At 44.7% G+C, this 13,551-nt stretch overlaps 1 protein-coding gene across 1 annotated transcript in view; it reads left to right on the top strand.

The window, feature by feature from the left end:
* Window positions 1-924: 924 nt before the first annotated feature.
* Window positions 925-13,551, top strand: part of LOC102256345 (radial spoke head 10 homolog B) — a 30,822-nt gene continuing 18,195 nt past the window's right edge. The window contains exons 1-9 of the mRNA XM_014550389.1: window positions 925-1,048; window positions 2,675-2,989; window positions 3,522-3,597; window positions 4,056-4,124; window positions 5,175-5,348; window positions 7,177-7,262; window positions 8,442-8,562; window positions 11,791-11,967; window positions 13,122-13,278. Coding sequence (XP_014405875.1) covers window positions 2,739-2,989; window positions 3,522-3,597; window positions 4,056-4,124; window positions 5,175-5,348; window positions 7,177-7,262; window positions 8,442-8,562; window positions 11,791-11,967; window positions 13,122-13,278 — 1,111 coding nt within the window. The 5' untranslated portion in view covers window positions 925-1,048; window positions 2,675-2,738. The remainder of the gene's footprint in view (window positions 1,049-2,674; window positions 2,990-3,521; window positions 3,598-4,055; window positions 4,125-5,174; window positions 5,349-7,176; window positions 7,263-8,441; window positions 8,563-11,790; window positions 11,968-13,121; window positions 13,279-13,551) is intronic.

Here is a 13,551-nt window from a genome sequence, read left to right as displayed (position 1 = left end):
GCTTCCATTCCCAAACTTAGAATTCATTCTTCGCCGTAATGAGACAGCCAAGTAATAATTATTACCAGTATTGTGTCAAGCTTAGGCTGGTGTGCCTGTCTGCAGGGTCTTATTTAATATTTTTAAGAACTCTGCAAATTGGGGTTTCTGGCCTCAAAGATGGCCATGTCCTAATCCCAGACCCTTGAGTATGGGGCTCTGTAGATGTGATTAAGAAATGAGCTGAGAAACGGAGGACCTATCTTGGCTTGGTTGGGTCGACCCAATCCATCCCATGCCTTAAACCTGGGAACCTCTCCCAGCTGTGCCAGGGAGATGCAGCCACTGACGTGGAAGATGCAGGAAGGCAGACTCTAGAGGTGAGAAAACAGATTCTCCCCTGCAGCTGCCAGAAGGAACCGGCCCTGTTGGACCCCTAACTTACAGAACCGGAAGATGATGAATTTGTGTTGCTTTAAGCCCCTAGGCAAGTTTGTGTAACTTGTTTACAGCGCGAAGGAAAACTAACGCCTGAATTAATTATTCTGTTATGGTGAAGAGGAAGGGGGACAGAGGTCACGGGGCAGTTAGCGGAGGTGGGAGAACCCAGGTGCATCCAGCTCCAGATTTCCACCTGACTTTCTGAAGCAGTGGTCCTCAACCTTGGCTGCACATTAGAATCACCTGGGAATCTTTTTAAAATCTTGATTTCTGGGCCTCACCCTCCAGAAATTCTGTTTCTTTGTTATGGGGTGGGCCCCAGAAATCAGGATTTTAAAAAGATTCCCAGGTGATTCTAATGTGCAGCCAAGGTTGAGAACCACTGTTCTGGAGTAAGGGGGCAGAAAACACGTGCTTCTAGGAAGCTCGGCCCCTTTAAGGGCGGGGAGGGGCGGGGCCTGCTGTTGCCTGGAGACCGGCCTGGCTTAGACGCGCCGGAGCAGTGCCATCACCTGGCTGGGCCTGGTGTTCAGAGCCAAGTGAGCGCCCCGCGAGAGCTCCCGGCGCCCCAGGCCCTGCGACGGACTTAACCGCCAAACGGACCGGCCTCCTCCGAGGACCTGAGCAGGTGCGTGGTGGGCGAGGAGGCCTTAGGGAAGGGCAGGAGGTTCGGGGACCCCCGGGCTCAGAACTCGCGCTCCCTTTATGCTGCCGCGGCAAAGAACAAACAGTGACGAGAACGCGGTGTCAAGCCTGGGAGGACAGAAAAAAGTTAGTGAGAAGCATGCCAGGAGAAAGGAAACTTGCCTGTAGTTCAGATTTCACTGATACGGGACCAGAAAGCCTATATAGTAGAAGCCTGCCGAGTTCAGATGTGAGAGCAGCTTGCTTAGCTAAGACAGCAATGGGGGGGCGGGGGGTGGAGACTGAAAGTGATTTTCTTTTTAAATGAGTAATTCATCTATTGTTACTACTCACCTGAGGATATTTTTCTATTCGTTTATAGAGAGGGGAAGGGAGGGGAGAGACAGAGAGAGGAACATCAATGTGAGAGACACATCGATTGGGTGCCTCCCCCATCCGAACCCCCCACCGGGGCCAGGCATTGAGCCTGCAGGGATTGACCTGGAATCAAACCCGAGACCCTTCAGTTGGCAGGCCGGTGCTCTATCCACTGGGCAAAACCGGCCAGGGCGAGTGGAAGGTTTTGAATGGAGAGAAGCAGGACGGTTGGAGTGCTAGAGGTGGGGTGGAGCTAGCAGGTGAGTTTCAGAGGACACCCTGCCGGCAGCGGAGGGCGTGGGGCACCCCCTGCATCCTCTGGGCACCCAAGGAGGGATGGTGCCTTGGACTCCAGGACTGGGATGCTTTCAGTGGGGCCGGATGCAGAGGGCTATGGACACTAGGGCTTTGGAGTCCTACCCCTCTGCTCCACCTTGACACCACCCTGTTTCTGGCTGACATAGGGGGTGGGTGCTCAGTCAATGGTAGTGCTGGCATAGGGCCAATGACTTCAAGTTCCCAAACAGGACAATGGCATGCAATCATCACTCCATTACTGATTGTGTGCCCTTTCCCATACTTTGGAAATGTTTCGTGCATCAATTTATTTAATTCTTACAAGGAAACAAGGTACTGTTATTCCTATTTGGTATCTGAGGCGGAAGGACATCAAGTAACTTGCAGGAATCCAGCTTTGAGCACTTTGCCACAGGAGACAGGCTTTTACAGCACGGACTGGCAGCATGCTAGACCTCAGAGGTTAAGTAGCCGTTTTTCATGGACAGGATGACCCTTTACTGGGACACTATTTGTAAACAGTGGTTCCAATTTAAAAACCATTTAGGAACAACCAATGTAATATTGAGGCTATATTATTTTTATTTTTTTAAAATATATTTTATTGATTTTTTACAGAGAGGAAGGGAGAAGGATAGAGAGTTAGAAACATCAATGAAAGAGAAACATCGATCAGCTGCCTCCTGCACACCCCCTACTGGGGATGTGCCCGCAACCAAGGTATATGCCCTTGACCGGAATCGAACCTGGGACCTTTCAGTCCGCAGGCCGACGCTCTATCCACTGAGCCAAACCGGTTAGGGCGTGAGGCTATATTATTTTTATAAACTGGTAATACCTATTGTAATTTTTCACGCTTTTAGGAGACCGGTAATGGCATTGGGTTGTAAAGCTAACATTTCAGCTACGAGTGAAACCCTCAAGTATTTGGAGACATAATTTTTATTTTTTTCAGGTAAAGCTCATCAGTGACTTGAAACAAACAGCTCTCAAAGGAATTTGACACTTAAATAAAGGCAATGGTGAAAGAAAAGAAAAAAACAGACAAAAAAGTGGATAAATCTGCCCACTCTCCCTCATCTCTCTCTGATAATCCGGAGCTTTCCAAGCCAGATGGCAATTCCGCTAGACAAGTAGTATCCCCAATCATTGTCCCACAATTGGGACTAAGTGAACCAGGATCCAAAAGGGAGTCCAGAAATGAGAATCAGCCGTTAGAAGATGCCCTTCAATATGAAGACCCCATTCTGACCAACCTCATCATTGAAAGGTGATCTTAACAGGCGGTATCGTCCATGCTTGCTGCTCTCCTCTCTGCTGAACTTGAGATCTCAGGCTCCTTCCTGCCTCAGGGCCCTTGCGCTTGCTGTTCCCTCTAACTGGGGTCCTCTTCCCGGGATTCTTCTAATGGATGTTTTGTCTCAGATCCTTTAGGATCCAAGTACAACTCTCACGTCCTCTGAAAGGCTTCCACCCTGACTATGCGTACAGTAGCCTCCTCCCCTGTTTACTTCTTTCACAAAAACTGAACTCGATACGGAATTCTCTTGTTCGTGTGTTTCCTGTTGATTGTCTGTCCTCAGTGAACTGTCAGCTCCTAAGGCAGGAACTTTCCAGTCTTGGGCACAGTTCACCGTTCTCGGCCTGGCTTTTAGAAGGGGACAGGCATCCGGTGGCCCCCGGGGAGTGTTTGTTGGGTGAATAAATGTGACAAGTGCTTCTTCATTCATGTTAATTATGTATCTGACCCACTGTCACTTGGGGTCACTCATGTCATGACCTTGAGTCTCATTTCTCTGTAGCTATGAAGGGGAAAAAGTCCATGGACTGTACCAGGGAGAAGGCTTTGCAGTCTTCCAGGGAGGCTGCACCTACCGCGTGAGTGACACATTCGGGGGCTGGGCCGGGAGGAAGGCACCGGGTGATGATAGATGTAGATTTGCATCAGACAAATCCACTGGTTCTTCAAAGAACTTGGAAGTCCTTAATGCTGATTTTATTTTGAACACTGTCTACGTCAGTGATGGCGAACCTTTTGAGCTCGGCGTGTCAGCATTTTGAAAAACACTAACTTAACTCTGGTGCCGTGTCACATATAGAAATTTTTTGATATTTGCAACCATAGTAAAACAAAGACTTATATTTTTGATATTTATTTTATATATTTAAATGCCATTTAACAAAGAAAAATCAACCAAAAAAATGAGTTCATAGGTTCGCCACTGTTGCGAACGCGTGGACAAGCATGGTCGTGCTCGTGCGGGTGGACGGGGGAGGAAGCTGTCGTGTGACGTCTGTGCCTGGTCCCAAGGGTTTGTCGTCACTCTGTTTTGAAGGGTATGTTTTCAGAAGGACTCATGCATGGACACGGGACTTACATTTGGGCCGATGGAGTGAAATATGAGGTAAAGCATGTAATATGTCATAGTTCTAAACTATAATTGTGAGACTTAATGGTCAGATTCCCACAATTAAACGTACTACTTTCATAAACGTAATTCAGCACATGGATTAAAGGAATCCACAGAACCAAAGAATGTAGGTGAAAAGTAACTGGTTACCGCCCGGGGCCCTCTGGTATTGTTAGCAGTGTCACTGGTTCTAGAAGGTTCTGTGTTCTGTGCAAGGACAGCACACCTGCGTGTCCTGGGCTTCTCCTACCTTTTACAAGCAGTTTATCATACACTCTCTTCTGTATGTTCATTTCTTCGAGATCAAGCCACAGGTGTCCATGCAGATCTCCCTGTTTTCCCTGGCTGCTTGTCTTCCATTACGGGCAACTCTCTTGACCCATCTTGCTGGGCTGAGGGGAAGATGTATTTTTAAATCATTTGCTAGAACCAAACTGCCCTCCAAGAGAGGGCTCGGGTGTCAGCTCCCACTCACAGCCTCCTTCGGGGTGGGTTCCAGGAATCCATGTTCCCCAGGCCGGGTGTCCCCTTGCTTGCTGCTCGGAGTTCCGTCTACACCAGTGATGGCGAACCTATGACACGCGTGTCAGAGGTGACACACGAACTCATTTTTTTGGTTGATTTTTCTTTGTTAAATGGCATTTAAATATATAAAATAAATATCAAAAATATAAGTCTTTGTTTTACTGTGGTTGCAAATATCAAAAAATTTCTATATGTGACACGGCACCAGAGTTAAGTTAGTGTTTTTCAAAATGCTGACACGCCGAGCTCAAAAGGTTCGCCATCACTGGTCTACACACAGCCTTCCAGATACGTTCTTCTGCCTGGGCTTCTACCCTGTGGAGGGACCGGGCAAGGGCAAACGAACGGGCTGTGTAGCGAAGGAAGGAGGAGGGTAGGGGTTGGGGGGTGGGTAGTTGCGTGTTTCCATGGGAGGAGAGACAGGTATAGATGGGGAGTCAAGGACGTGTCTCAGACACCCCCCAGGCTCAGAAACCTCTCTCTGCCTGCTTTCTGACTCCTTTGGCCTCTTTGCCCCAGGGGGAATTTGTGAAGAACATCCCTATGAACCGGGGCGTGTACACGTGGCCGGATGGCAGCACCTACGAGGGAGAAGTGATCAACGGCATGCGGAACGGCTTTGGTGTGTTCAAGTGCAGCACGCAGCCCGTGTCCTACATCGGCCACTGGTGCCAGGGCACGAGGCACGGGAAGGTGAGTGAGGCCGCCACGTGACGGCCTCTGTGCCTGGGATGCACAGCCCGCAGGCGGGAAGTGGGGGCTGCGAAGGTAGATCAGATCCGCTGTTTGTTTATTGCGGTGACATCCACATCCCAGGAGATAAACCATTTCAGAGCAATTCAGTGGCATTTAGTACATTCTCAGTGTTGTGCAAACACAACCTCTTTCTTGTCCCAAAACATTTCATCACTCCAAAATAAACCCTGTGCCCATTAGGTAGTTGCTCCATAGCCCTCTTCCACGGCGCCCCTCACGCACCCCTCCTCAAACCGCCCCCCCTCCAGTCTCAACAACTTGCTTTTTTCTATGGGTTTACCTATTCTGGACATTTTGTATGAAACAGAACCATACAATGTGTGACCCGTTGTGTCTGGTCCTTTCGCTCAGCATCATGTTTTTGAGATTCTTCCCTGTTGTAGGTACTTGGCTCCTTTGTGCGGCTGAATAATAGTCCACTGTGAGGATGAGCCACGGTTTGTTTATCCATTCACCCGCTGCTGGACACTTGTGCTGCTTCCATCCTTGGGCTCCTGTGCACAGCGCTGCTGTGAATGTACGCAGAGAGTCACCTGGGGACTTGCTCTCTGGTCTCTTGGGTATATATCCAGGAGTGGAATCGCTAGGTCATGCGCTACCTTGACGTTTTAACATTTGTAAAGCCACCAAGCTGTTTTCCATGGTGGCCACACCGTTTGCATCCGCACCTGCAAGTGTAGGTTATAGTCACTTTTAAGCAAGATGGTTGTTTTTGGTACGGCTGTTGGCTTTTGTATGGGACGATCAAATACTGCAGCAGTGTTTTTAGAAAATGCCACAAGAAGAAGTTTACCATGATAATCATCACTTTACTGAGATTGAGACTGTTGGGTTGTGTTGTTTGTTTGGCTTGGTTTTAGCTCATTGCAGATCACTTCGAATATATGGGAGGGGTTGGGGCGGTGGGTTCTCCACGGAGGCACCCGAATGGCTGCAAGAAGACACAGGTTAGCTTGACAATGAGGAAGATGGAAAAAGCACACACTCACACTCGCACACGCGCACACACTCACACCAGTGAACAAGCAAGCAATTTGAGGCCACTCGGTGTAGATCCGGATGCCTTGCACCATGGCCAGTCCCCTAGAGGAGTGAGCTAAGTAAGGAGTCCCAGTGGATAAAGGAAAGGGGTTTTGGTACACAAGTGAGTGACCTTCAGTTATATGAAAGGCGCTACTATGCACTTAGGTGACAAAACAGGATTTCTTTAGGCACTTACCTGACTGATAGTTATGAAGATAATGAGTCTGCTGAACGTGAGGAATGTTCATGCCCTCGAATGGCACTCTGTTAAGGAGTAACTGGTTTGCCCTAACCGGTTTGGCTCAGTGGATAGAGCGCCCACCTGCAGACTCAAGGGTCCCAGGTTCGATTCCGGTCAAGGGCATGTACCTTGGTTGGAGGCACATCCCCAGTGGGGAGTGTGCAGGAGGCAGCTGATTGATGTTTCTCTCTCATCGATGTTTCTCATTCTCTATCCCTCTCCCTTCCTCTCTGTAAAAAAAATCAGTAAAATATATTAAAAAAAAAAAAAAGGAGTAACTGGTTTGCGACATTATCTCATTCTCCCTCGGCGGACACTTTACCATATTCTTGACTGCGAAACAGAAACATCACAGATTGTATGTCTTGCTTTAGTGTGATGTTTGACTTCTGTATAGTTTGGGCTCCTCAAATTTATAGTATATTTTTATTTTCACCCATAAAAAAACATTGTCTTATGAGGCTTGGTTTTTTTTTACAAAAATGATATTATTTATTTCAGGGCTCCATTTATTACAATGAAGAGGGTACCTCGTGCTACGAGGGGGACTGGGTTCACAACATCAAAAAGGGCTGGGGGATAAGACGGTAGGTATCCCCCTCCCCCTCTGGGGTCTGGGCAGAAAGTGTGCGGGGACCCGGATGGTGCTCACCGAGGCTCTGGGAAGATAAGGGGCAGGAATCACAAGGAATGCATTTTCTATAGAAGCGAGTGGAGTATTCCAATTAACCCAATATAACCCCACGGTAATGAAAATATTCTACAGAAAATGTAGAAAAGCACCATATTAAATGTTGTCCAATCATTCTGTTTTACTTTATTCTATGTAAAGATGGCCTTTCTTTGTTCTCTCTACTACTCATGGATCTCCATGATATAGGTTACATTTTCTGAAGAATTTGACATATTTGCTTGATTTTTAGATTTGCTGATAAAGTCAAAATATTTGTGGGCAATATCACCTAATTATAATACTCCAGGGAACTATTATTATTTTTGTTAATCCTCACCCAAGGATATTTTTCCATTGATTTTTAGAAGGAATGAAAGGGAGGGGGAGAGACAGAGAGAATCATTGATGTGAAAGAGACACCTCGATTAGTTACCTCCTGCACAGGCCCCAGGGCAAGGGGATTGAGCCTGCAACCAAGGTACGTGCCCTTGACTGGAATCGAACTTGGGACCCTTCAGTCTGTGGGCCAATGCTCTACCCACTTAGCCAGACCAGCTATGGCCAAGGAATTATTTTTTAAAGATTTAGGCCCACTGGCGTGACTCAGTGGTTGAGTGTGGACCTATGAACCAGGAGGTCATGGTTCAATTCCCTATCAGGGCACATGACCAGGTTGTGGGCTCGATCTCCAATGTGGGGCATGCAGGAGGCAGCCAATCAATGCTTCTCTCTCATCATTGATGTTTCTCTCCCTCTCCCTTCCTCTCTGAAATCAATACAAAAATATTTTTTAAAAAAGATTTAAAATGACTGCCCTTATTCACTTTGTTACTATTAGATGATCAGAAAGTTTAGTAAAGTAATTTATTCTAACTCCTAAGGTGATTTTTTTTTTTTTTTTTACCAACCACATACCCATCCTTTGAATTTTAAGTACAGGGTAGATTGTATGCATGAGAGAGTTGGATTTCTTCATAAGAGTATAGGGATAATGTCTTAAGAGAAAGTCTTAGTAAAGGTATATGAGATAACGGATTGTTTTGAATTGTTGTGGGGTGTTCTGTGTGTTTTTTTTGTTTTGTTTTTTCCCTAGTTATAAATCTGGAAATATGTATGAAGGGCAGTGGGAAAACAACATGCGCCATGGGGAAGGCACGATGAAATGGCTGACAACTAACGAAGAGTACAGTGGTCAGTGGGAGAATGGCGTCCAGGTACCCCGCCAGCTGGTTTTAGCAGAATATACCCAGAGGTGGACACTCTGCTGATCCCCAGCACATATATTATTTGGTATGGTGTTGTATGGCAGTCTGAAATTCAAGTTCTGCTAAATTTAGAAACTCAACTTACAATTTCCTGGTCTAAACCAGACGTTTGTACCGCTGTTTTATTACTTGGTTTGCTCGAAAGGTCTTCCACACAAACCAGATTCTATTCTACCGTTGGCGAACCCAAAAGGCACACGGTATCTGTGAGGCCTGAGACCATTATTTACACGTTAGAAGCAATGTACTTTCTATGGTTAATTTTATATGGTTTATATCGCTAGGATTTTTCTGATGATATCTTGTACATATTAATCTGGTAACCAGGGACTTTGCTAAAAGCACATAATAGTTCTAGTCACTTTCTTGTAGATTCCTTGGGACTTAAAAAATTGAGACATCGTATTGCCTATAGTCAACCTTGTATTGTATTTCCTTTCTAATGAGTGCCATTGTTTTTCTCTTGCTGATTGTGTGGCTAAGACCTCCAGTGTGATACTGAACAGGAGTGGAGAGAGCGGACATCCTTGCATTGTTCCTGACCTTGGTGGGAAAGAATTCAGTCTTCTATCAAGTGTGATGTTAGCTCTCGGTTTTTCATAGATGCCCTTTATCAGGTTGAGGGAGCTCTCTTTAATTTTTAATTTGCTTACAGTTTTATCACGAATTGATGTTGAAGATGTCTAAGGTGTTTCCTGCCTCTAGTCAGATGATCATGTGGATTTTCTTCTCTTGCCTGTTGATATGTTGAATGACATTGATTGATTTTCAAATGTTGAACCAACCTTGCATTCCTGGGATAAACCCAGCTTGGTCATGATGCTGTTATCCTTTTCATGCCTTGCTGGATTCCATTTCCTCAAGCTTTGTTGAGAATTTTTGTGTCTGCGTTCATGAGGGATAGTGATCTAGAGCAGTGGTTCTCAACCTTCTTAATGCCACGACCCTTTAATACAGTTCCTCATGTTGTGGTGACCCCCAACCATAAAATTATTTTCGTTGCTACTTCATAACTGTAATGTTGCTACTGTAATGTTGCTACTGTTATGAATCATAATGTAAAGATCTGATATGCAGGATGTATTTAGGCGACCCCTGTGAAAGGGTCGTTCGACCCCAAAGGGGTTGCGACCCACAGGTTGAGAACCACTGATCTAGAGTATTCTTTTCTTATATCTTTGTAAGCTTTTGGTAATGAGGGTAATGTTGGCCTCATAACATGACTTGGAAAATTTTCTGGAAGAGTTTGTAAAATTGGTATTATCTCTGTCTTGGTTGTTTAGTTGAATATGCCAGTAAAGCCTGTGGGCCTGGAGTTATTTTTGTGGGAAGAGTAACTATAAATAACTACATATTAGCTATAAAATATATTTCTTTCGTAAATAATGTGCTATTCATTTATTCTTTTTTTATTTATAATTATTTTTGTTTTGTTTTTTACAGAGAGGAAGGGAGAGGTATAGAGAGTTAGAAACATTGATGAGAGGGAAACATAGATCGGCTGCCTCCTGCACACCTCCTACTGGGAATGTGCCTGCAACCAAGGTACATGCCCTTGACCAGAATCGAAACTGGGACCTTTCAGTCCGCAGGCTGACACTCTATCCACTGAGCCAAACCAGTCAGGGCTCTTTCTGTGTTTTGTTTTGTTTTTGTTAATCCTCACCTAAGGATATTTTTCCATTGATCTTTAGGGAGAGTGGAAGAGAGAGGGAAAGACAGAGAGGAACATCGATGTGAGAAAAACTCATTGATTGGTTGCCTCCTGCACAGCCCCGACCAGGGCCCGGGCCAGGGTGGAGTCTGCAACCGAGGTACATGCCCTTGAACGGAATAGAACCTGGGACACTCTATCCACTGAACCAAACTGGCTAGGGCTTCATTTTATTTTTGAGTAAGTTTTGGAAGTTTGTGTTATTGGAGGAATTTGTCCATTTCACATAAATTATTAAATTTATTGGCATAAAGTTCATAATATTTACTTTATTATTTTAATGTACATAGGATCCATAGGGATGTCCCCTCCTCTGATACTAGTAATTTTTCTTTTTCTGTTTTTCTTCATTAGTCTTGCTAGAAGTGTATCAATGTCATTAAAATTCGCAGAGCCAATTTTAATTTTATTTATTTTCTCTGATGTTTTTCAGTTTTCACTTTGATATCTGATCTTTGCTATTATTGTTGCACGCTTTGGGTTTTATTTGCTCTTCTTTTCCTAGAGTTATAAGGTGGGAGCCTTACTAATTGGAGACAGTTCTTCTTTCTAATATAAGCATTTAATACTACAGTTTTTTTTCCCTCTAAGCACTGCTTTATCTATATCCTACAGATTCTGATACATTATGTTTTAATTTTTGTTCAGTTCAAAATATTTTCTAATTTCCCCGTGACTTACTCTTTAGCCTACAAATTATTTTGAAGTATGTTGTTTCATTTCCAAATATTTTGGGACTTTTCTAGATATCTTTCTATTGTTGATTTTATAGTTTATTAATTCCACTGTAGTCCAAGAATACACTTTGTATGATCGCATTCCTTTTAAATGTGTTTATTTTACGGTCCAGATAATGGTTGTCTTGGTGGATGTTAGATGTGTTTCTGCTTTTGTTGAGTGGAATGTTCCGCGGATGTCAGCTAGATGACTGTGATTGTTCAGGTCTTCTAGGTCATTACTCATTTTCTGTCTACTTTTTCTATCCATGCCTAAGAGAGAGTATTGAAGTGTCCAGGTTTAATTGAAGATTTGTCTATTTCTCCTTCCGGATCCATCATATATTTTGAAGCTCTATTGTCAGGTGTATACACGTTTAGGGCTTAGTCGAGGTTACCACTGGAAAGTAGGATTTTTTTTTTTTTATCAATCTGCACGTTAAAAATAAAATAAAAAATAATAACTAAAATAATCACTATCAAGTCAGGCACTTTCTATCTTCAGTCTTTGCACCCAACCTGCAGGGTAGATATTATTTCCACTTTACAGACGAAAGACAAAGGCTTCAATAATTTGCCTGAGGTCAGAAGGCTAGTTAGGAAGTAGCTGAGCTGAGACCCTGAAGTCCATGTTCTTTGCCCCTTCAAATAAGTCATTGTTTTTAACCCACACCTAACTGTCAACAGATTCAAGAACAAAGAGGAAATATCTTGAACATTTCTCATGGGCATTTCCTTCCTTTTCAGAATGGTTTAGGGACACACACATGGTTTCTAAAGAGAGTCCCCAACACCCAGTATCCTCTGAGAAACGAATACAGAGGGAACTTTGTAGATGGGTGTCGTCATGGCCACGGGAAGTTTTACTACGCCAGCGGAGCCATATATGAGGGGGAGTGGGTTTCCAATAAAAAACATGGCATGGTGAGTACAGGTCTGTGAGGTCACATTTTAAGGACTATGTAAAGCACTTGAAATACAGTACAAGGCGTGCCATTCTCTATCCATTTTGCATAGGATATCTTATTGCTTTGTTCAGACGATTACACAAATTTAAAAATAATTACCAACATAGTTTCCTGATATCTAGAGGTTGTGTGTGTGTGTGTGTGTGTGTGTGTGTGTGTGTGGTTTTGGTTGTAGAAAATCTAGCTTAATCTTCTATAAATTATAAAAAATAACATGGGTTTCTATGTTGGTTTGATTCAGCAACTCAGTGTTGCCAGGTTTTCTCTATCAATCCATGATGTCCCCTGCCATGTCAGCTTCACCCTTACACTGCCCCTCCCTCATGATTGCAAGATGGCTGCTGTGGTTCCTGCCTTCACATCCACATCCCACACTAAGTAGAAGGGGAGCAGAATCTCTTTTTCAAGAAGCTTTCCACAAACATCTTCAGGTTCACTGAACTGAACTGGGTCATTTGCCCATCTCTGAATCAGACTGACGAATGGCCTGGGTTTGACAAATACCAAGAGAGTCCCTTTTCTGTGACGGGCACTCTGCTGGCCATTAGCATAGTTTAATAAGACACATTCTGTGACCCAGGGGTGCTTACAATTGGGGAGAGGTTGTGAGGCAGATACAGCAAGAAGAGAGGGGAGAAGAGAAGGAGAACCAGGAGGAGGAGGATTTCTGCAGTGACATGAGAGTCTAGGAACCTGATTATGTGTGGACTAAGTGCGTATCTTAAAAACAAACAGAAACTCCAAACTCTTTGTTGGTTTGTTAATCCTCACCCAAGGATATTTTTCCCCATTGATTTTTAGAAAGAGTAGAAGGGGAGGGAGGGAGGGGATGAGGGAGAGAGAAACATCGATGTCAGAGAGACATACCAATTGGTTGTCTCCTGCACACACCCCAACTGGGGCCAGGGATCAAAGCGGAAACCCAGGCACATGCCCTTGACCGGGAATTGAACCCGAGAGACCACTGTCTGCGAGCTGACTCTCTAACCACTGAGCCAAGCCGGACAGGGAAAAACTCCAAATTCTTGCGAAAGATTTTGATGTACATTTACCAATGGCTTTCTAAGAAACTTTTTTCCTAAACTTCACAAGTTACCTTTCTATCTGCAGGGCCAGTTAACTTTCAAGAATGGACGCGTGTATACTGGCCCTTTCTCCAGCGACCACATAGCGGAGTTTCTAAGTCTCGACGACGAATTAGTACATTACCAAGACCCGTCTGCCGTGTCTGTCCTTGGGAGCCAGTGTGAAGGGTCTTCCAGTGCCGGTAGGGAGGTCCCCCTGCCGGCCGAGAGTTCATGGGCCTGCGTTCTCCACGGCTCCACTCATCACAACACCCCCCACCCCTCAGAAGGCAGAAGCTTCCCGGGAGCGACTGCTCTCTCGGTTGCCTATTTATTCATTTACTGAATGTCCTGGGGTGACATCCTCCTATATAATAAAAGGGTAATATGCAAATAGACCGAATGGCAGAACAGAACAACCAATCAAAGCATAATATGCTAATGATATGCTAAGGCAGCTCAACCGCTTGCTATGA

The sequence above is a fragment of the Myotis brandtii genome, unplaced genomic scaffold, assembly GCF_000412655.1.
Source record: "Myotis brandtii unplaced genomic scaffold, ASM41265v1 scaffold6, whole genome shotgun sequence".
In the NCBI taxonomy this organism is placed as follows: domain Eukaryota; kingdom Metazoa; phylum Chordata; class Mammalia; order Chiroptera; family Vespertilionidae; genus Myotis; species Myotis brandtii.
This window is presented reverse-complemented; position numbering and strand designations above follow the sequence as displayed.